Consider the following 27,009-nt stretch of genomic DNA (forward strand, 5'->3'; position numbering starts at 1 on the left):
TTAAGGGATCAGAGTCACTGAAGGCTAACATCTACCACAAGAAGGATGACAACATTATTAAGTGTTTAGCTATTTAATAACTTAAAGTGAAAATATCTGTTGTCATATCATTATATTTTAACCTTGTTATGCTTTTACAACACTTTGGAGTCAAGCTGTCTGAGTTAAACATCTTCCAGGCCACTGTTTATAATTATGATACCTGAGTGGTTCCTTTATCAGTTGAGCTCAATAGATGACCCAGATGGGTTTCTCAGACTCCAGGATAATTTCCAGGAAAGCATAGGTACTTACCCCCTCCAGTGCAGTGCTACAAGTGGTCACCTCCTGCATAATCCAGAAGTTTTAGTATTTGATTAGACATCAAGTTGGGTCAACTTTACATTTCTTTGCTTATTTATTTGATGCTAATGCTACTTCCTGTTTGTTAAATGCTTCTTGAGGATCCAAGCCCCTCCAAAAAACATAGTTACATTTTCATTTTACATCTTTCACCACAACCTTAACTGTTGTTATGCACTGACTTCCTTTATCACTGCTGTTTCCTGTTCCCCTTAGTTTAAACAAAAATCGAACAAGCACCAGGCTCAGGGAGGATTAGTTCCTCTTTTCTAGTCTAGAGTCAAATCGTCTGCCTAAAAATGAAAAGTTCAGGCTAATAGAGTACCCGCATACAAACACATCATTTATAGACAGATGGGTGCCTTGTGGGTTCTGCATGACTTGAGACAGCTGCTGTACCTTTGGAAACCTTTGCAGAGCAGATGTCTTGGCGTAAGGTTTTAGAAAGCTTGTGCAGATGAAAGCTGGAGGTTTCAACAACATCTCTGGACAGTTATAAAAATCAGTGCCATTCTAAAAATACCTCAGTACTTTCTCAACCTGTCCTTTTCCACCATACTTTAAGCTTGAAGGGATTCTGTCTTTGCAGCATTGTTTTAGAGAGTCTAAAGTAGGAGTCCTTTACAACACTGTGGTGGAGCACACAGGGAGGGGGCGTTTAGAGTTTTATAAGATTAGACCACAAGTTCCCTGACAAGAGTCGTCTAATAAGAGGCTCATGATGGGCCAGAAGTCTCCCAGGGGTCTGACTACACTAATAATACAGCTTTATGTCTGTCTTAAATGGAAACATGGCTCCTGTTATGCTGTAGTTCTACACCAGAGGTTTATTTCACAAAGCTGTGATTCTGTTTTCACACAAGTTTGCTGTAATCCTTTTGTGTTTATGGGTTTTAAAATGTATCTGTTCTATGTAGAAATGAAATACTCACCATTCCAATCCCTTATCAGGAGGTGGAACGAGAAAAGATCCAAGCATTTGAGTCACTGTTTCCAGAGAGCTACTACTGGCCAGTTAGTCTGGCTCTTACAGACCAATTTTTTTTTCCTGCTTAATGGTTGAATAAAACGCTATTTTCCCCATGCTAGACCATGCCCTTCTTGCCTTGCAAAAGTGAAAATGACCTTTAAACTTTTCCACAAAAGTACCATTTAAAGTTTCCCACAAGCCATGTAGGGCACACATCCAACATATAGAAGAAAGTTCTCTGGTAAGATGAGATTAAAATTGAACTTTATGGTCTAAATGCTGAAGTGCTCAATATGGTGGTGGGAGGATCATGGTGCAGGGAGGTTTTTCTTTAGCTCTGGCAGGAACATTGGTCAGAGTTGATCGGAAGATGGAGCTGAAAAAAAGTCCAAAGAAATTCCTATTAGGTTGGAGTTTTAACATTCCACCTGACCGTACATCCAGCTTCAATTGAAGATTTTGATTCAAAGCATCTTTGTATGTAATAATTGCTTTTTAAAATGTAAATGTAAATCAAATTATCGTCTCCCAATGGGGAAATTCAATCTCTGCGTTTGAGCCATCCGCTTGGGGAGCTGCCATCGTGTGGCACCCAGGGAGCAATCAGGGGTTAAGAGTTTTGCTCATAAATCTAGAGTGGAGGCTTACTCAGAGCACAACTATACTAATCTAACCCACTAGGCCAACACTCCCCACATCATATTATCCTGTTATATCAACTAATTTCTAACTAGGGTTGCTGTTCTACCTGTCTGAGCCCGAAGCAGCTTTTAAGAATCTGCAAAAATATCAGTTTCTAGTTGAACAAAGCTGAAAAATCTTGAAAAAGATCAATCAGACTTGATTACTTGATGACAGATACCACCTAAACAAAACCAGTCTTACAACATCAGGTGGTCTCTGGTAGCAAGTTCAAACTAGCATTTAAAGTTGTGTGATGATCTTATACGTGACAAAAAGCACAATACGAAGAAGAACTTAAGGGGGAAACACTAGGCTACACTCATTTACAAGCTTCAGACATCCATCCATCCATTTTCTCCCGCTTAGTCCTTGTCAGGGTCGTGTGGGGCCGGTGGCTATCTCCAGCAGTCGATGGGCGAGAGGCGGGGTACACCCTGGACAGGGTGCCGCAGTCACTGGGCAACACAGAAACACACACAGACTCTCACACCTAAGGACAATTTAGAGAAGCCAATTAACCTTACCTGCATGTTTTTGGACTGTGGAGGAAGCCGGAGTACCCGGAGAGAACCCACGCATCCACAGGGAGAACATGCAATCTTCAAGCAATCCCTGGTCCAGGAATCGAAACCCAGATCTTTCTTGGTGCAAGGCAGCAGCCGTACCCACAGCAGCACTGTACAGCCGTAGTTTCAGACTTAGTTGTGTTAATTCGTCTTCATGCAAATTCAGTATTTGGATTTTCTTTACCTATTTTAAGATATGACCAAAGTTTTACTTTTTTTTTAAGTCAAAGGGCTGGGAATTTTTTTCTTGTCTAGGTCCAGAAAACATAAGGAACAATGCTGTAGTAAATCATAGTACTCCTGATTCTGCATGGGAACTTCCCAGAAATGATCAGCAGGAAAGCTGCTTTTCTATAATAGCAGGCATTAAAAATAATAAATCAGTGGTTAATGCTGTCATGTCTCTTTTGTGTTTGATAACTGAAGCTGTTACGGTCCACATTCTTTGCAAACCCTTGAAGGGACCATCTCATGCGGCTTGTCAGCAGCGTGTTAAGCTGGATAGTTGCACCATAACTTCCCATAATTGATTTGATTCCGGTCGTATTTGTCTTGGCTGGGTCTTGCCGCTGTGGTTGTGGTCTAAGAGTGGAAAGGCAGAGGGCAGGAGGAAAGGAGGAGATGTTGGGAAGTCCGTAGAGAGAAGGAGGGGAGAATGTTGTTCTGAGAATTATGTAAGACTTCAAACAGGTCCAGTCTGGCGAGGGGTGTTGATGAGAGAGTTGTGGGCCCCTTGGGTCAGGTGGCCTCTCGCATAGCTTCCCATATGGTCCGTATTTCCCCCCTTATTGCTGCTGCCTTTCGTCTAATTGCCAGGTAATGTATCGTTGCTCTTGCCCTATCTCCCCTCCCGTCACTGTTATTCTTCTCCTTTATTAATGAGATTCACAGTGGTGAGCTGCTTATGGTGATGGAGGAGATTGAGGCTCTGGGTCTGGCATCTTGCCGAGGAGAGGCCCCAACGCTGACACTTTATACGTCGGCAGGTTTTACCAAGGTGTTCATTTCAGGAGCTTCTTCTCTCCTTCATCTGTTTCCTTCCCCTTCATCTGAGGAATTTAAATCAAAGCTGGCACTGACATAGAAAAGCTTGGTTTATCTCCGTGTTACAACCTTTTTCCAGTTGACCCCTACAGATGCAAACAGGCAGAGGATTCTTTAAACTTTTTTCTTAGACACGCGCCACAAAATTCAGTGTGTTTCATTGGGATTTTATTTGATAAACCAACTCAAATGACCACATAATCACATTTTTTTTACACTGAATAACTAAAATTGATTAAATCTATTAGATATGCACACTACAAATCTGGTATTTTTCCTCATCCCCATGAGCAAAATGCAGTGGATTCATCATACTGATGGGATGGTATTTTTTCTCAGGCTGGTCAGAGTCGATGACCCTTTAAAAGTCATGCAGTAAAAACAATAAAAACAAGAACACACAGGTACAATGGGATCAGGTAAGTGGTGCCTAAAACATTGGCCTTTTGGCCCAAATAACCAATTTGATATTAATTCTAGAAGCCAAAGAATGTTATAGTATTTTTTTTTTTTTTTTTTATTTCTTGTTTTGTAGATTTTAAAAAAGTCTGTTAATATCAGGAGAAAGCAAACAATTTGTAAACTTTGTTTATACTATATGTCTGTAAAATGTCATCCTAATTTCCTGATAAGTTTGTTATTTGCAAAGGCTATATGCTTATTGTCTTGACGTACTTCTGTTGAAATCTAACCCACTTGGTCACTTTTGGTGGAAACTACTTTCTGCTTTAGCTTTACAGTTGATTGAGCTGGATCTTGAACAATTTACAAAAGTTAAAACATATGTGAGCTACTAGTATAACTGATTTCTGTCTATGGCTGCGTGATGTTCTAGTTGATAGCTGCTCAAAGTGTTTCAAAGCACTACAAGTTACCCTCAGGGCAGCACTTTGCACATCACTAGGTCTGACTGAGTATGACCAAATTTTCACACATCTAGAGCTTTTGGAGAAACATGTTCAAAGACTTGCAACTGTAGTTTCTCGAAAAGGTGGTTCTACAAAATGCTAGCCCTGTATTTGGTAATATTCATTCAAATGAAAATAAAAAATAGTAAAATTGGAATATTTAAAAAAAATGTAAAGTTTTTTGTAGGGATAGATTTCAAAATTGAACTATACTACTAATAAAAAGGGGCTTTAGATTAAGAATTTGGTAACAAAATTCCTAAACAGTTAACAATGTTTTTATTGTTCTGGCAAAGACAACATTGTAAAATAAAACAGACAGCAAACCTAATAATCCCATTTATTATGTTGCCTCTCTATCAATGATGAATTAGAGATGACTATCATCATCAGATGACTCATTCTCATAACATTGTCCTGATAAAGATAACTACCCACAATGGCGGAACGACACAACAATAGGCCCGTAAGCAACATTATCTGGGTGGGCCCCTTATGAAGTACAACATCTGATAAAGGTTCAGGATAGGGCGACAGTTCCATAAATCAGCCAAGAAGATACAATGCTATTCTCAGAAGTATATGATCACACATCACACACGGAAAAATTCTGACTGCGCACCATGAATGGAACCATTGGTGACAGCGCACCACCAAATCCACAAAAACATGTTGATGGTGCACCATGCATGTCCATGAAAACACATTTGGTATACCTCTACCAGATGTAGACCAGACATAGGCAGAAATCATAAAACCCAGAAAAAATCAGACAAGCCATACCTCAAAGCGTGTAAATAGTCCTACTACTGTGGTGTGTTGCCAAAATTTCTCTTAAGTGACAAATTATTAATCTTTGAGAAATGCAGTCATTGCTATGCAGAGTAATAGTCACTGAAATACATTGTCACTAGTTGCAGGTTAAGCTTATGTCTGAAATGCCTGTTAAACATTCATACAAATGCAATATTATGTATTAACCGATTTATTTTCAAGCACCACCCAACATCTGCTTCATTATGGAGATGTGCGCAGTACCCCGCTGTCTGCATATCTGCATTAAAATGTCATTTAGAGAGATTTTTCAAACTCTCCATAAAGATATGTAAAAGCAAAACAATCTTTACTCACTGGACTGGCAGTAGCAGCAACGTCCATCTCTCTCTCTTCGCTTTTTTGAAGGAACGTGTTTATTTACTTAGTTCTCTCAGCAGCTCTTCTTTCCTTTTTCTATTCTTCAATCTTACCTAAGTACTTCTTTTTTGGTATCCATCGTCGCTAACACATTGTACGCAGCGGTTATGGTTTAATCTACGCCCTGGTTTTAGTCTAACGTGATGTGACCTCTTGCACGCTGCACGCATGTTACCTACATAATATGTTCAGTCTGTTCATCATAAACCATAGTAAAAAATTAAATACTCAAATACATTGTTCTTTTAAGATCTTAATTGCGGTTTGAAACACATTTTATGAGTGTATTTCTTACCAACCGTCTAATAAACTATACACGGTTATTAACATAGTAATTAAAAGGGCCACTGTCTGTTTGCTATTGGTGTTGTGTTTTAACGGCTCACCATCATGGTGAAATCTGGCATGTGTTGCGGTATAAATACGGTACGGTCAGTCACTTCAGTATCAGGAGGGTTTAAGAGGAAATTTCTGCACCATTACATCTGCAAAGCGACATCCTAGTCTACAATTGTGTAGGGGGCCCACCAGGTGTCAGTGATGGGGCCCCTTAGAGGTTGTGGGCCCGTAAGCAACTGCCGTCTCTGCTTACCGATAGTTACGCCATTGACTACCCATACTCCAAAGATAAAATACAGATAGACACAAACCCCTTTGGATTTATATTACTTCCCCGTTACACATATATTTCTTTTATGACTATGTCGAAAAGCCAGATGGAAAACATTAAGGTTTTTAGCTGTGATAGGACATTTTCCATATGTATTAATATTGCATCTATGTCAACCATTGTTTTAAGTGTTGGTGAAATCTTCATAGTTCAAGGAAAAGATACTGCCATCACTGTGTTTCACTGTGGAGACGGTGTGCAATGTTGTTTTCTTTACTTGTTTAAACATTTGACAATGTTTTAATTCCAAAATTGAATGTATTAAAATACATTCCATTTTATGATTTTCCTGCAAAAAGTGTAAAAATAAAAACCATTCTACATAAAGCCACTGTACAGAAAACTATTAATAGATTTTTGATCGTGTAGCATTCATCAGCCCACGTCTCGCCACTGAGTTCCACAGTACAGGCCTTTCTTTCCACTTCCCACTCATAACCAGCAAAGCAGCCTTTTTTACAGCTCTTCATTGAGAGTGTTAAGCAGAACAACACACCAGCAGACATGTGTTTGCCATAAAGTGGAAAGCTCACAATTACCTTACAATTGTTTACACTTTGAACAAGGTTCAAAAAGAATCATTGCACACCATGTTTAATTATGCGTTGTGCTAAATGTTCGTAATTGTCCTGTGATTTTTCCGCTGTTGTTGGACAGTGGAAACAACATGGACCAAACAGCTTAAGTGTGTTAAGCCTTTTTGTAGCAGCTGATGCCAAACCCTGGTTTTTGTACGCCTCTCTGGCCAAGACTCTTACTGCAGTGAGACCATGTTTGGGCCTGGAACTCCAGCACATCCAGAATCGGTGCTGGTGAGCTGTTAAAGGCATGACAGAAGAAACATAAGCTTCACTAATGTATCGAGCTATTGTGAGGAGACATTTATGTACCCTGGATTTTTGTTAGGCATCCTGGACTAATGGAAGGAGCCAACATCGCCATCTGGGTCCACATGGAAGAGCTCCATTACATAACTTAAGACTTTGATTACCTTTCTGCTCTGCTGAGCTCCCTGGGAAAGGTCCAGATGTGACTTCATGACTCTTTAAGCAAAGCCTGTTCACTGTGTTCTGCTACGCCACACCAACAACCCCCTCGCTCCTTCTATGACCTCGCAGCTGTAAGCACTCAGAGGAAAGCAGGGAGGCTCGCTGAGAGCTTTATTAAAAATATCAGACACCTCAAAGACCCCCAACGCCCCACCTCTTCTTCCATCTCCCTTCTAAACAGTTCCAGCCCCACCAAGAGCAGACCCCTAACTCTGTCCTCTCCCCACAGGTTGTCTCCTAAAGCAGGCCAATAAGTCTTCTAGCATGTGGTCTCTCTGTCAGTCCGAGGTGGAATGACTAGACAGACCGCTGCTCCAGGCGCGAGGGCAGGAAGTGGGAGCCGGCCAGGAGACGCTCTCTGAGAGCCTGCCCAAGTAAACACCCCCTCCCCCCCACGCACACATGCTCATACACACTGTGTTTATATGTGGCGACTTACACATACACACACACACTGTGTTTCAACCGCCGCCTCTCACAACCTTTTTCTTCAACAAGCCTATAAATCTGAATGATGGTGCATTAATGGTAATATCACAGGGATTTATGGATTACCTCAATATTTATTTTTCAGACTTTTGCTTTTGTTGGGGTTAGATTAAGTTTTAATACTATGAACTGATATATCTTTTAAGTCAAACCCAGCTGTGCACAATCATCCCAACATTATGCTAAAATACCAGTTTGATTCTTAAAGTGATGGTCTTTTCTTTTTTTCATCTCAACGTCTGAGCATTCAGGTCACAAGCTTTCTGGGAAGACAGTGGACACAGGTGGGGAATCAGTTAACGCTGTGATTTATTAAGGGCTCCTTTTGCTTCTCATTGTGCTGCTCCCTTCCTTTTCGGTCAAGCATCTCATACATTGTTTTTAGCTTCTCTCCTGTTAGTCTGTGTGTCTGATAACAATGATAACTGAGTCACAGAGTGGAAAACCCACACAAGATTTCCTAAGGGAACAGATTTATTGTTTCTACATATAAAGCTGTTGTGTAAGTGGTTTTGGACTTTTGTCAAGCAGATGCATTGTGGTTAACTTTTAAGAACTGCTTACAGCTGAAAAGTCAATGCTATAGAACATTTAATTATTAGGCAATACCTTTAAACATTAATGTAAAAAACAAACTATTGCTCACCCAGAGCTACTGTATATAAGAAAGTCATAATAATCCTAGCTTGTAAAGCTGATGTCCGGTTTATTAGCCACACTCTACCCTGTTTACTACCAGACTTGAACATTTAATACGTTGTTTAAACAGAACCAGTTCACAACATGAAGACAGACATGAGATTAATTAAGATTAAAAAACTGAATATCTACCCGTCTTAGAATAGCTATGGCTTTGAGACACAAGAGAACAATTGAACCATTGGCCAGAAATATAGGATCAATGGTGAAACAGCCTAGGCTTCGTCAAACCTCAATCCTCTGCCATATACTTAAAATATAAAATCTTTTTTGAAGAGACAACATTTCTTACAGCCAAACAGTACAGTTGGAGAGCAGAGGTGTCAGGAAAGAAAGTACAAATAGTAACCTTGCTTAAGTAGTAATGTTGGCTATCTGTACTTTACTGGAGTAATCATCTTTTAAAGAACTTTCTGCTTCTACTCCTCACATTTTATTTGGTATTACCTCTACTTTCTGCTTCTTACATTTTAAAAATAGACTTATTTTATTTTTTTTCAATTTGAGCTCATTTTCATTTCAAGTGAGTGAATAAAAAAACAACAACAAATAAATAAAAACCATTAAAATAATTTGTTTTATCCAGACAATTAATTTCTTTGTGGTTGGTGCTTCACCAGTTTGTTGTTCACTACATACCAAAGTAAATAGGTTTTCAAGATGATTTAAAGTCAAATTTGACAATCTTACCATTAGTTATAAAACTAACAAAATTAAGTCTAAGAAAATAATCATCTGGCCATGTGTGGGGATTAAAGGGCTGGTTATATTCCCGCAGCAGTGTGTCGCAGAGAGCTTGACGCAGACATTTTTGATTTATGCTCAATTTTGAGCGTGGTAATGTGTGGGTCTAGATACGGCCGAGGCGGAGAGGAAGTGGGGGCAAGTTTGTCCGACAACGGAGGGACAAGATGGCGAAAAAAGGCGTGGATCCAGGTGGAAAAAGGGTCCCAGTGTTCTCACGCACCTCGCTCTTCTAGCTGTTCCAACTTCACGGGTTGTTTTCCGCAATTTTGTTCATAAAAACAAAACAAGCCAGCCTCCTGTCCGCGGCACTGTCTATGGTCAGCTACAATTTGGGAGAGGAGCAGCAGAGTGTCTGCGGAGGGTGCGGGGACGTGTTTTTGTTGATTGGGACACCTACGTAGGCGACCTAGTTTCGAAGTATAAATCAGCCTTGAGTCCCTAAGTAAACACCGTTAATCCCCAATCGGGCGCCGCACAATGGCAGCCTCTTTACATGGGTCATGGCGCTAACCACTTTGTTTTTTTAAACAGTAGGATTTATACTTTTACTTTTGTTGGAGTGTAATGGTTTACCTTCCTACTAACAAACATAAACACTTTGACCATACTAAAAGTCCCTGTTCTGTTCTGGTCTGGTTGCTTGACCTGTCCTCTGACTGCTACTGGAGTTCTGCCTGTGGACCAAACCTGGAACTGATTCCTGACACCATTCTGGATTTCCCTTCGGCACCTTCGATCTCCTGACCCTGTCTCCCGAGCATGTCTGCCTGTCCTCTGACGTCTGGGACTCTCTGGAAAGCATCCACCGCGTCTTGTTGGCAGTCGGCCGGCTGGAACCAACCTCATCCTCTGGGCACGGACTGAACTATCAGCCCCAGTTAGTGATTCACACGTTCATTTTCATCCTCCGGCAGATTGATGGGGTCACTAACCTGTGGAGGTTCCTGTGTTAGATGCTGACGCTGTTCACTGCAGCTCCTTTTCTAATTCATATTTTTAGAAATCCAACTGTTTGTCTGCTTCGAATACTAGGTCCGATCTTTCTGAGTATGACAACTCCATCAATTAGTCCATTATGACTGGTTAAAATTTCAGCAAAAGATATTCAAAATCTTTGCTGATGGCCACACAAAGCAAAATATAACTGACCTGCTTGCTAAAGGAAAATAAAAAACATTTTGTTTTGAGTGCATATATGTAATGATTATATGTGTCACTTTAAATCTGTATGAATGAATAAAAAAACAGACTAGTTTGAAATTGTGCATCAGTTCTTAAAAATCCTTAAAGTTGTGGACTATTCCACCTAAAAACAAAACATCTCAAAACAGATCATTATGAGCAAAAAAAAATGTGTGTGAAATTAAGGTCCAGCTATAGTTCTATAAATATATTATATAGTTCTATAATTCTAAAGGAATCGTGCCACTGAAAGAAGATATTGTGATCTGATTAGATGGTTTGATAGTGAGGGCCTATGATTAGAGCTAAAAAAAAATCTTTCTAGAGATGTCAAGACTCTTGCAACACATCAGACATCTCATTGGTAATGGGGAAATTTAGATGATATGAAGGATGACTCAACATCACGAGAACAGAAATTTAGACAGATGTTTGCCAACATGGTTTACTAAATGCAAATACTAAAACCTTTGCCACTTCATCGACAAAACACTTCAAAAAGCACTGCATGCATGACTGTCCATGAACCTCAGAAATAGTTCAGGACAAACCCATAGAGGAACTGAAAGTCTTGCAACTCAAAATACCTGAAACTTTCATCAGGCTTTTTAGTTTCTTTGGACAATAAAGAAGCAGGCAGATCTAATAGGAAAATACTGAACTCACGTTAAGGGGGCCAAGTCACAACGTATGCCCAGAAAATAATAAAAAATACAGATAAGCATTTAAGGATATGTTCTCACACATCCATCAACTTCACATCGACATCTCAATCTGCTGCTTCAGCTCCCACTTTAATGAACAACAAAGTTCATACTGTATCCCAAATGCTATTCAGGGCTTATCTTACTTAAAAACAAATTTTCAATGTGTTTTTTTTTTACAGTGGATCTTGGGCCTTTATTGATTTTTGCAATAGGAGTTCTTCACCCACTTGTCTCTATTGCTTCAGCCTCTTTGCAATTAAGTGCATCCACGTTGTGCCTCTGATCATATGGTGTTGTTACATATGTGTAACAAATTGAGCAAAAACAAGAAACACACCACTGGTATGGAAAATAATTTTAAGAAAACCTTAATATGCAACTGGAGTGAGCTACTGGCATAGAAATCTGAAAAGTCTTATTATGAGAGACTCTTTATGATATTATATGTTTGTGAGCCCACAAACAGCATGATTTTGGGGGATTTTACAGGATACATCAATGAGATTGTGAAATCACCAGAATCATCACAATCACTTTTGTCCTTCAAGTTGCTTCAGACGTCAAGAAATGTTCAATCATTTTAAGTGCAATGTATGAAAAAGGTAAATAGAAATAATTATATGTAAGTATGAACACATACATGTTAATTAAAGGAGGAAAAATTGGTGCAAATTGGCTAATTATCAGTATGGGTACACTGTGTTCATCACAGTTGCAGCATGGGGAAAAAAAATATCTCCCTGTGACCTTCTGAGCTGAAGGTAAAAGTCTAAACAGTTTGTGTCCAGGATGTGTGGCGGTCTGCAGAGATGTTTCCTGCCGATTTTCTGACCATGGACCTGTCTATGTTTTTGAGAGAGGGATTTTCATTTCTGGAATTGGTCGATAAGTCAAACTAAGTATATGTATAAACTAGAAAAACTCAATGTGGAAGGGGGTGAAAATATATTTTTCACTAGAAATGTAAAAACTATGTTACATGGTAAATTATTCATTTATAAAACCAGATTTTAGTGCAATTGTCTCTGTCAGCTTTTTTTTTTTTTTTTTTTTTTTTTTACATTATTCTTCTTTGCAAATTAATTCCAACTTAGTTGTTGGAGTTAATGGAGAGCATATTTGAGAAGCAACTAGATTCAAAATTAAACTTTGACCTGGGGAATTCCAGCATATCAATATGTTCTGATCTGAACTGTCCAATTGCAGTTTCACACAAATTTCTCAGTCTGTCACATAGTCATATGAAATATAAATCTAAAATCTCTTTCATCCATCAGTTGTCAGGATTCAATGTCCATATTATAACAATATTAATAATAATCCTAGTTTATTTTGACTACCAGCCATCAATTAAGTTTACAAAAAAAGAAAAAAGAGCAGGCTTTTGGAACATTGACATTGTTGTTATTGTCCTGACACCGCCATCACTCAGGACCTTCAGGTAGAGTAGCACTCTAATCCTCTTTTCCTCTCCTACCTGTGCAAGTGCGTGTAGTGACAGGTTATCAGGTGAGGCCCTGGAGGTTGAGCGCAGGGCGTGAACAAGCTAGACAGGTTTGGGGTAGGACTTTATCTGGATGGAAGACTTGCCTGAAGAAATGTAAGCAGAAGTCAGACACTACCCAACAATCTGTGCCGTGTCTCTACAACCAGATCCAAAAGAGGCTCTTTTGGATCTGGTTGTAGCTTGGGTTACTCGGTTTTGACTTTTAAACGTGACCCTTGCGTGTGTGCGAGTTTTAACGTCTGCATTAACCCCGGGGAATACACGCACATTTGTGCTCACAGTGTGCGCTCTTTCCTGGTGAGTGGGTGTGAGAGCTGTGGTTTCTCACAGTCAGTTCTTATCTTCGTCTCTCTGAGCCTCAGCCAACAGATCATTGTGAAATACAGGCACACACTGAAACAGATACAGAGTTCACTTTAAACTATTCCCTAACTTCCCAAGGCCAGATATCTGGGGCTTGTTTACAACTCAAACAGAAAAAATGATAAAGCAGTGGTTACACTAGCATGAGCATTGACTTGCCTTCAATCATAATCTCAAGTCAATCTCCTTTTTCTTGCTTTCTTGTAGCAATTTTTCTACTTTTAAGGCCTTGAAATAGTTTACAACTTATCTTCATCTATTTCGAAATTTCAAATCTATCCAAATAACTCAACGTGACAGTGTTGGGTACTAGATTATAGATATGAGATGAGACGGCCATCTGTGCAAAGCACAGAATTGGCCTTGATGCAAGACTTCCTGTAAAATTATCGCCCATCATCTGTTGTCTGCTTCTACTTTTATTAGGCCTGAGTGACTAAGAGGGTTGTTATTCAACTTTGTTGGTCTGACATGGTCTATTGCATATCAGTAGGAGGTAAGGGTGTGTGTAGGAGTCTGTTTATTTCTAGAAGAGTGTGTGTCTATGTTTTTTTTTTTTTTTTTTGTGAGGTCATAGAAATCAGTACCCAAGCGGTGAGAAACTGAAAACTTGCATCTAAGAAGTGAGAACTAGATTGTTTTCCAGCTCTGCCACCACCAGAGGAAACAGATGTTGCAAAACAAAACTGAGAGTCATGTGTAAGGAAACGTGCTGTTTTTAGCTTTAGCTCACTTCAGTGAGTTTAAGCTAACCTCATTCACAAGGCAGAGGCCAAACGTAGCACAGAGCTGTAGCGTAGCCCTGTCATGGAAAAATACAGCGACTTTTAAGTATTCACACCCCTTTATACTTTTAAATGTCTTTCATGCTGCAACCACATGCTTTACAGGATTAGCCATCGGTCTTAAGCGACATACTGTAACAATTTTGAGCATAATATCACAGGAAAAAAATAAATGGGTTTCAGACAGTGTTACAAATAAACTGAAAAAGGGTGGTGTGCTTTTTTCATCATAAACATACAAGCAAAGCAACAAGGGATTGATAAAATTAATTCCACATTCATTTTTAAAAATAGTCCAGTAAAAGTGCTGACCTAATCCTGAACAAAAATCTGCAGGAAGGCTGGAGAACTAAAACTGAAAGAACGCTCCTCACTTAATCTGAATGAGCTTGAGCAATTCTGGGGGAATCAACCTCAAAACATCTGAAGCTGTAATAGCATCGAAAGTGACTCATGGAGAGCTTTCCATTGCATTTATACGCTTTATTTTGTTTGGATTTATAACTCAGATCAAATGTGGTTAAATTTAAGAGGTGTGAGTGCTTATAGCACTAAAATGTAGTTTCTGTTTCACCACATCTGTTAAAACAAACAAGCAGATGAGCTTTTTTTAGACCTCTACTTTGTTCTACTTCATACATATGAATATAAAAGCCTAAAGGCAGTCTAACCATGTCAAAGGGATTTTTTTTCAATAATAGGAATACTCTCCGGGTTATTTATACAGACATCAATATATCGGGTTGTTTACATGTGCTTGGCTGTGAACAGGTGACCTGGCATTAGCCAGATTGATATGTGTAGAAATGAGTATATTTCTACATTATCAATCTGGGATGGCTGACGTTCAGTCTGTCCGTGAAAAGGAGAGACGTTTAGTACAATACTACGAGCTGATTGGGTGACGTGCCAGCTAGTACCCGCCTTCCATAATACGCTTCCATCCAATCGTAGCAGCGAATCATGATGTTTCATAAGCTGATAAATCAAAGTTTTTCCAAATTCTGTCAGAAGAAAAGCACAGACATCTTTCCCATTTACAAATGCACAAACTGCTGCTCTGTAATATTTTTGAAATGACAAATTGTCTCTAAAATAGCTAAAAACAGAGTAAATTGCCTTATTCACAGGTGAGTCCTACAGCGTAGCCATGTTTTTAATGCCCCGGCAAGGCCCTTCTGACTGTTGTCATTTCCCATAAAATACTGCTGGCATGTCATTGGTCCGACCTGCTGGTGGTTCGGAGACGGACGTAGTAGTGGGAGTCATTCAAGATGGATTTATTGTGAGACTGAAAACTCAGATCTCGCCACAGTCCATCTTGGAGCACAAGGTTAGTGACCAGGGTCAGCAAAGGGAATAGTGAAGGAAAGGTGGGGAACCACTGATTGAGCTAAGATGGTTAAAGTGTGTTTCAGCTCTCTGACTCAGGATCTTTCAGTGGATTTTTCTTAAAAACAATGTTTCCATGCAAACATGTATGATAATATGGAGCTCTTAAGTGGATTTAGAGTATTAGGTCAAAATAGAGAGCAGGTTTTGTTTAACTAGGGCAGGCGGCTCTCATCTAACAACCTGGGTGATGTTGTAAGTCATGACACAGGAGCAGCTAATTGGTAAAGTACTCTTGGGAAGTGAGGTTGTGATTCGTTTAGCCCAACGCTCCAGAAATCTTAAATACAACAGATTCAGATTATGGGAAAAGTCCTCCACAGGTTGGTGCTCAGCTTGAGTTTTCGTCTGGACAAAGCATTTTGCTTTGGAAAAGTCATCCGTTCTCCATTAATGCTGGGCTGAGAGCCAGTTTTCTACTTATATGTTTGTTTTTCTGTCACACTAAGGAGTGGAAGGGTGTGTTTCCATAACCTGTCAGGCAGCCGTCAACGCCGCACTCCTCTGAGGCCTCCTCACCTCACCTCAGCGCATACGTATTGTCTGTTTTTTTTTTCACAGGTCAAGGGTTGCCACTTAGCCCAGAGGAAGTGGTCATTACCCACTGTCAGAGTGTCATAGCCTTGGTCGCCTTGATTAGATGTGGACAGCACAGATCTAAAGGCGTAGTATCAGGGACTGATCTACAAACCAGTCTCACTGTAACACATAGACCTAGAAAGATAAACGGCTCTCATTTGTGAATGGTTGAAAACATATACTAAGATTACCGTGATTAGTGGGGTAAAACACCTGGCAGGGACCGCTGGAGCCTGACTATCAAGATATTCTATGAAACCTGTTGGTATCGTGAGTGTGAAAATTCTTATGATGTTTATGGAGATAAAGAAACTAAGCACCACAGGATAAAAAAGCAAAACAGTGGTTGTGGATTGTGTTTTTAATTGCATATTTTGCTTAAGGAAAAGATATCAAAAATCAGAGAGAAGATTTAAGTATTGGATTTTCCACTTTCTCCAAGGGTAATCTGTACTGCTTTGTATTCCGAGTGTAAACTTCCTAAACAGAGAAACACTTATGACGCTGGCTCAAAATTGTCAGGAAGGGATTAGAGGTGCAGTGTGAAGCCCCCTTGTTAACAGAAATTATATAACACATCCCCATAATTAAGCTAAGAATTTTATTATTTTGTAAAACAATGTGCTGACTCTAAAAACCCCCTTCCCTTGTGGGGCCCTCAGTGGAAAGACTGAGCAGGGTAAAGTCTGTGTAGCTACAGAAAGGGAGGCTGACAGTCTATCTAAAACAGAGATGAGCATAAATGGGCCTTTTTATCAACAAAGTTAGGTTTATGAGTCTGTCCTGCAACAGCAAGGTCAACAAGTTTGAGAAAAGACTGTGCATAGTTAGCGTTGTTTGCTCTAATTGAGAAAGCCAAGAGCTATCTCAAATTATGGCTTAATTTATTTCAAATAGGTCTTTCTTTTCAGCCTTCTACAAACTAATGCATTCCCAAGCTAACAAACTCTTGGCCTCATAAGATATGTCTCTATCGATGGTACTACTTTTTAATCTCAGCAATGTAACAATAAAATAATATGACATATTTGAATTAGCCTACATCTTTTTTAGCACCTTTCTGTGTACCTCAAATTCCACCACAGTACAACCCATAAAGCTGCTGTCATATTGGCATCATGTTTTCTTCTATTTTGGTGCATTTGAAAATGACTTAAATATGAAACATGAAAAAATGTCTATTATGTCTCTAGCAAATGTGTTGCATATGAAACACTTTTTAATATAATATTGAATAAGGAACATTGTATAAGGATTAATAGTGTAAAATCTACCACAGCGCGTAAATTACTCATGTAATCCCCGGGATGTCTCGCTCTTTTTGTTTTTCCACACTTAATGGTCGCCTGACCTAGAGTTAGTCAGTTCCTTTATAATGTTAATGACTTGAATCTCTGCTCTGAATCAGAAGCCATGACTCCATGGAGCTTCAGCAAACTCAACCAGGCCACAGAAACGGACCAGCCTTAGATATCGGTCAAACCAGTTTGTTGAGTCGACCTAGCAGCCTGGTTTAGCAGGATACAAATCACATGCTGTTATACCACATGGGTTGGAAGGGAATTCTTATGTGTTATTTACTTGAAGCATCTTCATCGTCAAGGCAAACTTCTGCAGTTGCACACATACAATAGTTCAAGTGTGACATTTTTGGTGATCAAAAGTGATAGGTCTCCTAAATCCTAATAAGAAGTTATTTGATGTTTTTAAAAAAATAATCTATTACTCATCATAAAGCTGACATTTAATGTCAGGTGGCTTGAATATATTTTATGAGAACATTTTAAACATATTATCAGCCCAGTTTTAGAACCTTTTTTGTTTTCTATTTTCCCTGTTATAAATGTTTAATTCTGCTCAAACTGATAATGTGAATGAAAACTACTGTTTTATGTGGCTCAAAGAGATTTTTATTCAATTCTCCAATTTGTTTATTAGGAGCTTAAGATTTCTTTCCACATATGAGGTAAGCAATGTTTGCCTGGGCGGATGCTTCTACTGCAAGTTCCTGAACTCGGGTATTTTTGTCTGAATGAGGTTAACTGTGTCTCTGTTTTCTACAGACAAAGCCTGTAACCTAACCTGCTCACTCAGTGTTGACCTCAGCCCTTGTTTGGTGATTAATCATCTCTTCCAGTACACCTGTAGCTCCACTGCATCAGCGCACAACAGTGCAGTCGACCACAAGCGCAAGTTTGCAGATAGGCAGAGCTCTTAGTTTTAAGAGCTGGGAGTTAAGGAACAGTGAGCTAATCAGCACTGTTTGATCAAATCGTTCTAAAATCAAGTAGGTAGTCATTCCTTTGATAGCAAAATGGCACAGCACACATGCTGCTGCATTCTCTTGCTCAACATCACAGGTTAAAGGTGAATGCAGATTGGGCCCTGAGGATAGGGCGATACAATCACTTTTTCCCCATTGTACAGGTAGTAGTGATCATTGGTCGGTTTTCATATTGGAAACTAACTTGTTGTTTAATGTTTTCAAGTAATGGAAGTTTTCTTTTTTTTCATTTGCCACATCTCAAAGAACAGACCCCCTCCATCCGGCACCTTCACCGGTACGAAAAAACCACTTCCTGGTAGTTTAGATCAAGGTGCCTCTGTGCATACGCCGCACAAACAGGAAACAGCCCTCTTTCATGTGCTTCAAACTGTGCATATTAAGTTCTTCTAAAAAAAGGCTTGCAGAAGCTTAAGTCACCTGCTTAAGCTTGAGAGATATTTTAATTTTCTTCTTTTCCTCTTGCTTTGTCTTTGATGCAATCAAGAGGTGGCACAATAAAAGGTATTGAAGAAGCTACCAACTGAACTTTAACATTATCAAAGTTGATTTAAGCCAATATGGACCAGAGTTTGACAGCCCATAATAGCTATGTTAAGTTTTTCCACTAAGATGCCTACACTTGCTTTGTTCAAGTTTGTTTCTTCTTTATTTTTTTTACAGGGTTTTTCTCTTTCTCGCTGCTGTTAAAAAGGCATGACAGAGTTTTCTAAAGATACTGCCACCTTTGGCCTAAGCACAGAACTGCTGTGCTTTTCTGCTTGTTCCCGTTGCTCGCACAACGTACATAACAAGGTTTGTTTTCTTTTACTTTTTCCACCGTATGCCAAGTAGCGATTGGTGTCTGAGTTGAGCTGGATGGTGGTCGGTTCTAAGTATCAACAAAATCCATTTTAAATATAACACCTCCATTGTTAGCTAGATAGGACGCGTTTAATAGGGACGCGGTTGACGTCACACCAGCAGAAACATTGCAGGAACCATAGCCCAAAGTACATCAAGGGAAAATAGTCTGCATGCTTATAGATGCATTGGTGCAGGACTACTAAGGTGTCAGTCTGCTCATCAACCAATGTTTTAGTTGGAAAGGGTCAAATGAAAAAGGCTATTGTAAAGATATTTTCTATAAAAATCTACAAAATGTCTTTATAATGGAAAGCAGGTTATCATCAACATTAAATATTGTATTTAAATTCAAACATTTGGATGCAATATTAATATTATAATATAAAATAAAGATTCTTAAAGAAGCTCATTTAAAGGGACCTATTCAAGCTGGGACAGCCTTGTAAAAAGTATTGATAGTTTGTCCCATTAGTTTTAGCTCATAACTTGGACTGGACCATTCCAGCAAGGATTTAAAGCATTCCATTACAACTTATAGTTTTTTTAGTGGTATTGTCCTTTGGGTCAACTTTCACCCTGGTTTTATGACTTTACACGACGTCTTAAAGAGGTTATTTTACAAGAATATCTTCTCCGACTTGTAGAAGTCTTCATGATGCTGTTTAATCACTGATGTTTTTCTAATGGACCTCAGAGGCCGTCACAGAGCAGTTGTGCTTACACTGCATGCAAGAGGACCATATTTACCATTTAGGGGATTTCTTGAGACAGATGGTTGATCAGATGTTTTCTTGAGGTTTGAGAGTGGCTGTTGTGAATGGACGGTTCATTATGGGTGGAGTAAGGAAATAAGATAGAAATCTATAGGGCTTAGGTTTTGTGAAATAAAGCAACAAGGAGGCCTCCATGGGTCATCTGCGATGGGTCAGCACCCACCATTGTGCAGAGGAAAGGGAGTTCCTGTTCAAGCTTCTTTTTTGCAATCTGAGAGTGCATAAACACTGCTAGACGGAAATGTCCAGCGAGAGGGGAGAGGAACAGCTGAAGAAGGAGAAGGTTGGGTATATGGAGGGAAATCTGCAGTTTGTTTTATACATTTGTCTATCAGAAAAAAAAAATACAAAACATTTCATCCTTCTTTAGAAGAAAAACAAATGTGGTTAGCAAATACTCAGTTGTTTGTTGTGTCTCGTCCAAGAACATCTTCACACTTTATTGATCGGTTTGCAGCTTAGTATCAATGATCTGGTCATTGCCTGAGTGCATAACTTTTATTCTTGGAAACCTAATGGTTACGGCATGCTCTGATCAATAATTAAGCTGAAACTAGGAGTGTTGATTCTTTGTGTAACCAAACCTGCTCAATCAGACTTTGATTATTCCCGGGTCAATAGCCCTGACTGCAGTCTGAGCAACTGTCCAATCAACTCTCACAATACTGAAACTCCCTTTTGGTTCAAGTCACAAATCTTGTATTTCAACGCTACTCTTATTTTCCCTTAAATTGTGCAACTTAATGCAAAGCAAGAATTTGAATCAATCGTTAAGGTTTGGCTAAAATACCACCAACAGAAGTGCATTATAGAGTTATGGGTTGGATATGTAGTCATGCTAAGTAATATCTGGTTATGATGATTTGTTTCAGATACATGAACTCCTGACATACCCACCTTATACACAAGAGGGTCACAGGAAAACCTGAGACTGTATAACACTGTTTACACCAGTCTCAATGGTAAAAGATGGTAGTGACAGAATCATACTGTAGTAATTTTCTTTAGAAGGAATGAATATGAGCAAAGCTTTATGTGGGAGAAGTGGCATACAGAATCTTAAAGATCTTGATCTACTGAATCAGGAGGAAATTATGATAAACAGTGTTATGTTTATGCATTAGGGGCCTAAAACTCATAGTTTGAGATCAGAATATCTGCAAGGTGCTGAGACAAAAAAAAAAGCCATCTACAGATTATCCTTCCAACCTAACCAGATTGATTCATTTTGTATGAAAGGAAGAAAATTTCCATGTCTAGACATGCAACCGTTACCAAAAAAAAAAGTATGGCGATAGTGTCATGCCCTGGGCAAAAAAACAAACACTATCACCACCATCTTTCAATGAATTTGGGCATTTAGTGCCAAGAGCAGCAGATTTTGGAATAAATATCTTTAAACTTTTAATCTATTATCATGCACCTCTTTGTTCCTCCAACTTTAATGTTAAAATAACCATCAGATGTACAGGAAAACGTACTTAAAATCCCAAAGTTACTCAAATACACATAACTCAAGACACATGTTAAGTTTTCCAAAAAATATGGGGTTTATTGACTTAACTGCAATCAATACTTACAAAACAAAGAGGGAAAAATAAGTTTTCATATAAACTCACAGAAATTACTGTAGTGAAAATACACAAGGCCGAATGAAAAGATAAAAAAAAAAAAAAAGATACATTCAACAGTTTCACTTTCTTTGTGTCAGAATCCTTTCACCTCTTCCAAAACATGTAAAGGCAACACAGGACGAGCGACTTTAAAAACGGTACTGTTTTATCAAATATAAAAAGGCCTAGAAGCCTTTAGCTACCTGGAATGTATTTAAAGAGGCACTTTCGCTGGTTGATAGGGGGCAGAGCAAGTGCGTCAAGCATCCAATCAAATTATGAAGAAAAGAAAAACTTTCCTCAACTTTCCTCATTTGGTCACAGCTATTGCTTGAAATAACCAAAAAAAAAAACTATTTTAAAAAGATTTTAGTATAACCAGGCCTCAAATTGGGACCAGTTATTTTCCCCTAAAGTATTTCAATAGGTTTATTTTATGTAATAAACAGTTGGCAACTGCTACTGTCAGACTGTTGTAGGGAAAACATCTGGAATGGACACAAGCATATCTTGTTTAGATGAAATTGCAGTCCAATGAGAGGGAGTAAGAAAAGAACAAAAAAAGTATAATAAATAATCAAAAACACAAAGTTCTTTCTTTGCATTTTTTCTGCTTTAAATTATTCATTTCTGACAAAGTGTAGTTGCAGAACAAAAAGTCATTGAAAGTACAATATATTAAACTGTGAAAAAAAAGGAAAACTGACAAAAAAATGTCTTCACAATCTTTAGATTAATATGGAAGATCATAATTTAACATAAAAGAAAATATATTCTATTGTTCATTATCCAGATAAATACAAAAAACAAAATTAACAAAAAATGCATATGATCACCAATAAATATGTTCTGATAAGTTAAATAAGCAGTGACACGCAAACCTTCTGTCGGAAAGTTTTTTTTTCAAATAATAACCGTAATAATAACATTAATAAAAAATAATTATCAATGAATGAAAGAAAGGGATGTAATGAGTACAGAATGCTCAGTGGAGCAGTTTGTAAAGTGGGGGAAGCTTGGAGATCCAATCTGAAATGAACCATGGGAATTTCCCCAGATCAGAGAGGAGAGGTGGCAAAGGCATACAGGTTTAATGATCAGTTCGATAAAGACTTCCTTCCCCAAAATAATGAAAAAAAATAAGCCAGTGACCAGCAACAGGAGGGGAAACTCAGAGGAGGGGGGAGTATATAACCAACTTCCAGTTCAAAAGTCCTTCCTGCAGACTCACCCAGATTAGAAACAGAAAATGGGACTTAAGGAGGACCAACAGCGGCGCGGGAGCAGGTAAGCACGAAAAACAACAAACAGTAGTCCATTCACCCTAAACGCATACGGAAACCGCCCCAGGCACTTTTTTTTAAACCTTTTTTTAAAAAACTATTCATATATTTCAGGGTCTGTTACTTTTGACTCTTAGTCTGTAAAAACATCTGCTGTAGAGCTACAATTACATTAGTGAGCACCTTCTAGCTAGCTTAGGGGAAACGATGGCATCAGGGACAGCGCAGGAAGACGGGAGGGAAGGGAGGGTTGGGTTAGTGCAATGCACTCCCCTTTCCAAGGCCACTTGTGCTGCTACACATTCACGAATGAAAAAAAGAGGAAAAGAGATTGGGGAGGGGGGGGGGTAAACAAGTGGCACCTGGAAAAACAGTCAATTCTTGTTCTTGTGGTTTTCATTGTTCAGTTTCCGCTCCTCGTTTGGCACTATGACACATGGCATTTCTAAAACTTTACGTGCAGATCAGCTGGGGTGGAATTATAATTTTGTTCCCTTACTGCAGATCCTTGCTGATGTAAGGATGTAGTAATCAAATTAAGGGAGAACAGAAGCTCAGGGAAGGGAGCAGAGGTAGAGGGGAGTGCCTCTTTGTATCACTGATCTCTAGATGTGTGCCAGTTACTCATCAGAGATTGAAAGGCGGCTGAAGATGGGAAGGCGGCGGCTGTTGTCTAGCGAGGGAGACTCTGAGCCAGAGCTGCTCTGGTAGCCTTCCTGGTCTGACAGAGAGTCTGGGGGGCTAGAAGGGGGCTCGAACAGTGGAGGAGACTCCAACATGGGTCTGAAGAAGTAAGGTGTGCCCGTTGGAGAGGGCGGTGCGGCGCTGTTGGGCTCCGCGCCTGCAGTACCGGCACTGAGGCTAGGCCCAAACAGGTTGGCCAGCTCCTGGCTGGAATAGGTGAAAGGGTTGCTGCTGGGCCAGTTTGGGACCTCATCTGGGAAGAACATGGGTGGTGGGGTGACAGAAGTCGGGCTGTCCCGAAGCCCACCAGAGCTGGAGAAGCCTGCAAAGCTGTAGCTGTGCTGCAGCCGAGGCCTCTCCAGCTTGTTGGAAGAGTTTAAAGGAGAGGACTGCTGTGGAGGTCCACGGCGTTCCTCGGCATTGTGGATGAAATGGCAGCGCGGCCCGTAGGGGCAGAAGCCGATGGTGTGGAAGGTGCGGCACAGCTCTGTTTTGTATTTGGGATGGCGGCTTAGGCTGCGCAGTTCGTGCACTCCATGGGCAAACTGACACTTGTCGCCGTATTTGCAGGTGCCGTTCTCCTCGAAGGGCCTACAGAGCTCCGTTTTGTAACGGCTGGAGTTCACCGGGCTGCTGCCGCCGCATGTAGGGCTGGAAGGACCCATGCACTTGTTAAGAAGCCTCTCGCCCGTCTCAGAGAAGGAGCGGTCTCGCATGCGGGTCTCCTTGTTGTTGCTGCTGGTGTTGCCAGACCCCGAGATGAGCGAGGAGTGCTCCACAGTCTTCAGGCTATTCAGAAACTGGTTCTGGCTGAACTTTGTGCTGCTGACAGAGTGCCGCCGATGGTACACGCCTCCCATTGCTGGAGATCCCACCGCCTTCCTGTCCAGCAGGGATCCGGCGGCATTGGAGATGGGCACATTAGTGCCAGTGCAAGGGACAGACACTGGGTGAGGGCCCCCCAGGTTGTTGATGTAGTTGAATTTATTATTCTGCAAGGAAAGAAACAAACTATATGAGAATATATTCAAAAATGTTTAACCAGAACATAGCAGCTGTAAAATCTAGGCCACAAAGCTCTATAGCACATGACAAGACTGTTAGTCTGGATTTCAAGGCACTACAGTAATCATTACCAGACTCTGATCTCTAACAGTCTTTTATGATTGCAGACACTGGATGATCTGATGATGAATGCAGCTAGATAGAGAAGCTCAAAGAGAAGATTGACCTCACATCCCCTCAGCATAATTCTGCCACCACCATGCTTTAGAGTGTGGACAATGTGTTCAGAGTAATACTAAATGTTGTATGAAATAAGCTTTACTGATCCAGATATAAAATCACAATAGTGTTTTCTGTTTACTAGATCGGTGAGTTTTGAAAGCAACAGATTGCTCTGGATTTTATATATGGCCATCAGCATAAAGGGGACTGAATAGAAACGCAGACCTCCTATTGCACGGCACAATTGTTCCTTCTGGCTCCGACAACAGAAACGGATACAGGCCTATAGAACAGCAGCTGGTTTGGCAAGTTGCCCTGGTTAGGAATGTGTGTCTGTTTAGTGAAATGGAGCAAGAGCAGCACATGGGAGGCCTGTGGGCTGCCTGGTTTGAAAGACAGCGATTGAGAGGCAAAACATCCTGCCGGACCACAAAGAGAAACTTGGGTCTGCATCTCAATACAACCGACCAAACCGTTAAAGGTGACCGACTTCCATTAGAGTAAAAGAAGCAACGGACTAAAGCAGATGTTTGATGAAAGAAAATGCAAAAAGCTAAATAAAAATAAGTCGTCACTCAATGGGTATCAAACAGGGGTGAAAATGGTGCAGGCATAAAGCTTTCAACATTGAAGCATACATTTTTATCAACTTATTAGATGTAAGGTGACGTCTTTTGCAGATTTGGTCATTATATACCCAGCTTGTTTGGCATTATTGGTAATATATTGCATATACAAATATTTGAATTAAAAATGTAAATAAGTAATGTTTAATGTTGTTCCATGAAACTAATTTAACCATTTTACAACGACTTTTCTCCATAACACAGAAAAACATGTACAATAAAGCTAAGCTTGCTGATACAAATAGTTTATTTACAGGTTAAAAAAATAGATTTAAGGATAAAGAGCTACCACTTTAAATACAGAACACTCATACACAGCCCTGCATAGGCGGACAGTATATTACTCATTATGTTGTGATCTGGCTTGTTTTTAATGAAGTCCTCACCCTGAGACTATCAGCTGCCCTCTGTGAAAACCTTTTGCACGCGCCCCTGGGAGGCATGATCATTCAACATCTTCCAGGAGCAAAGACCGAGTAAAGCTCAATATCTCCTGTCAATGATTAGCGAGCATGTGGCGGCTGTGATTATTAAAAAGCGGCGCAAAAACCCTCCCTCTCTGAAAGCAAGCTAATCTCAGGCCTGTGAGCTTAACTGCAGCAACAGTTGGCTTTAGCTGATGTGGCACATGCTGAAAATGAAAAAAAAAAAAACACACACCCAAGTTTACCATTAAAATTAATGTTAAACTACAAGCACAAACACGCTCAGAGTAGCTGGGAGATAATTATTAAACCCAAACGCTCTGCTGGGGATGAAGTTAGTTGAGAACAGGGGAATATTTTAGAGTTTAAGTGAAGAAAACAAGCAGAGAAGAGAGCAAAACAAACCGGGCTGCGCGCAGAGCGCCGCGCGCAGCGCAGGGCCGCGTTCATTCCTCCACACTCAGCACTGCAACACGCCAAAATAACGCAACATTTGGTTTTAAAAGTGCTCAAAATACCTTGTTTATCACTTCAAAGTCGAAGAAAGGCGACACCACTGCTGTGGTCATCTTCCCAGTCACCGAGTCGGGTTAGGAAAGGGGGAAAAAAGCGTGTGATAATAGTTAGAAAAGTTTGGCAGGTCTTTGGGATTCGCAGCTCGTGTATTTTCCACCCTGCAGCCTCCCCCTCTGCCCCGCCGCTGCTTGGACATTGGCTTTAATAGCGCAGGCAGGAGGAGCTTCAAACTACCGGGGCGTTAACTTTGTCAACTTTTTTCTTTTCCTTCCTCTTCTTTTACAGACAAACATTTTTTTTTATGTGTTCTGGGTTGTCAGTTTCTTTTACATCACCATGTGGCTGTGAATTCTTAATAACAGAGGGAGAACTTTAGCAAAGATTAAAAACAGTTTTTACACCAGCTCCAGAGCCGGTTCAAACTTATATGAGGCCTTAAGCAGAGTTTACTCAGGGCCCCCCCACCAGTCAAACTCACCTGCCACTACAGCATTGATCTTTTTATACTAAAAATGTTTGCATTCTACATAAGACAACATTTGTTTAGCAGCTATCAGCTGTAGCTATATATTACATTTGATTTGTGTCAGAATTATGTTTATTTTTTTCTCTCTGAGGAAATAATCAACCTTTTTATTGACATCAAATAAATTGATGTTTATACTTTATTTCTAATAGTTTAAGGCTTTCCTGCACGACAAAGTATTGAGGCCAGACTACAGAGAATTCTGTTGTTGAAAGGCTGTAATATTATGAGAATGAAGAAGTAGAATTACAAGAATAAACACATAACATGAAGTTTTAATCTCATAAATGTATTCTCATTATATAATATCCCTAATATATATATATATA

At 39.8% G+C, this 27,009-nt stretch overlaps 1 protein-coding gene across 1 annotated transcript; it reads right to left on the minus strand.

The window, feature by feature from the left end:
- Positions 1-21,306: 21,306 nt before the first annotated feature.
- On the minus strand, positions 21,307-26,330 carry zfp36l1 (ZFP36 ring finger protein-like 1). The gene is made up of 2 exons (XM_015396973.1): positions 26,157-26,330; positions 21,307-24,352 (listed from the first exon to the last, which is right to left on the minus strand). Exons 1-2 carry the CDS (start codon positions 26,205-26,207, stop codon positions 23,297-23,299), a joined length of 1,107 nt encoding a protein of 368 aa, XP_015252459.1. The 5' UTR covers positions 26,208-26,330; the 3' UTR covers positions 21,307-23,296.
- Positions 26,331-27,009: the final 679 nt, after the last annotated feature.

The sequence above is a fragment of the Cyprinodon variegatus genome, unplaced genomic scaffold, assembly GCF_000732505.1.
Source record: "Cyprinodon variegatus isolate N-32 unplaced genomic scaffold, C_variegatus-1.0 Scaffold833, whole genome shotgun sequence".
Lineage (NCBI taxonomy): Eukaryota > Metazoa > Chordata > Actinopteri > Cyprinodontiformes > Cyprinodontidae > Cyprinodon > Cyprinodon variegatus.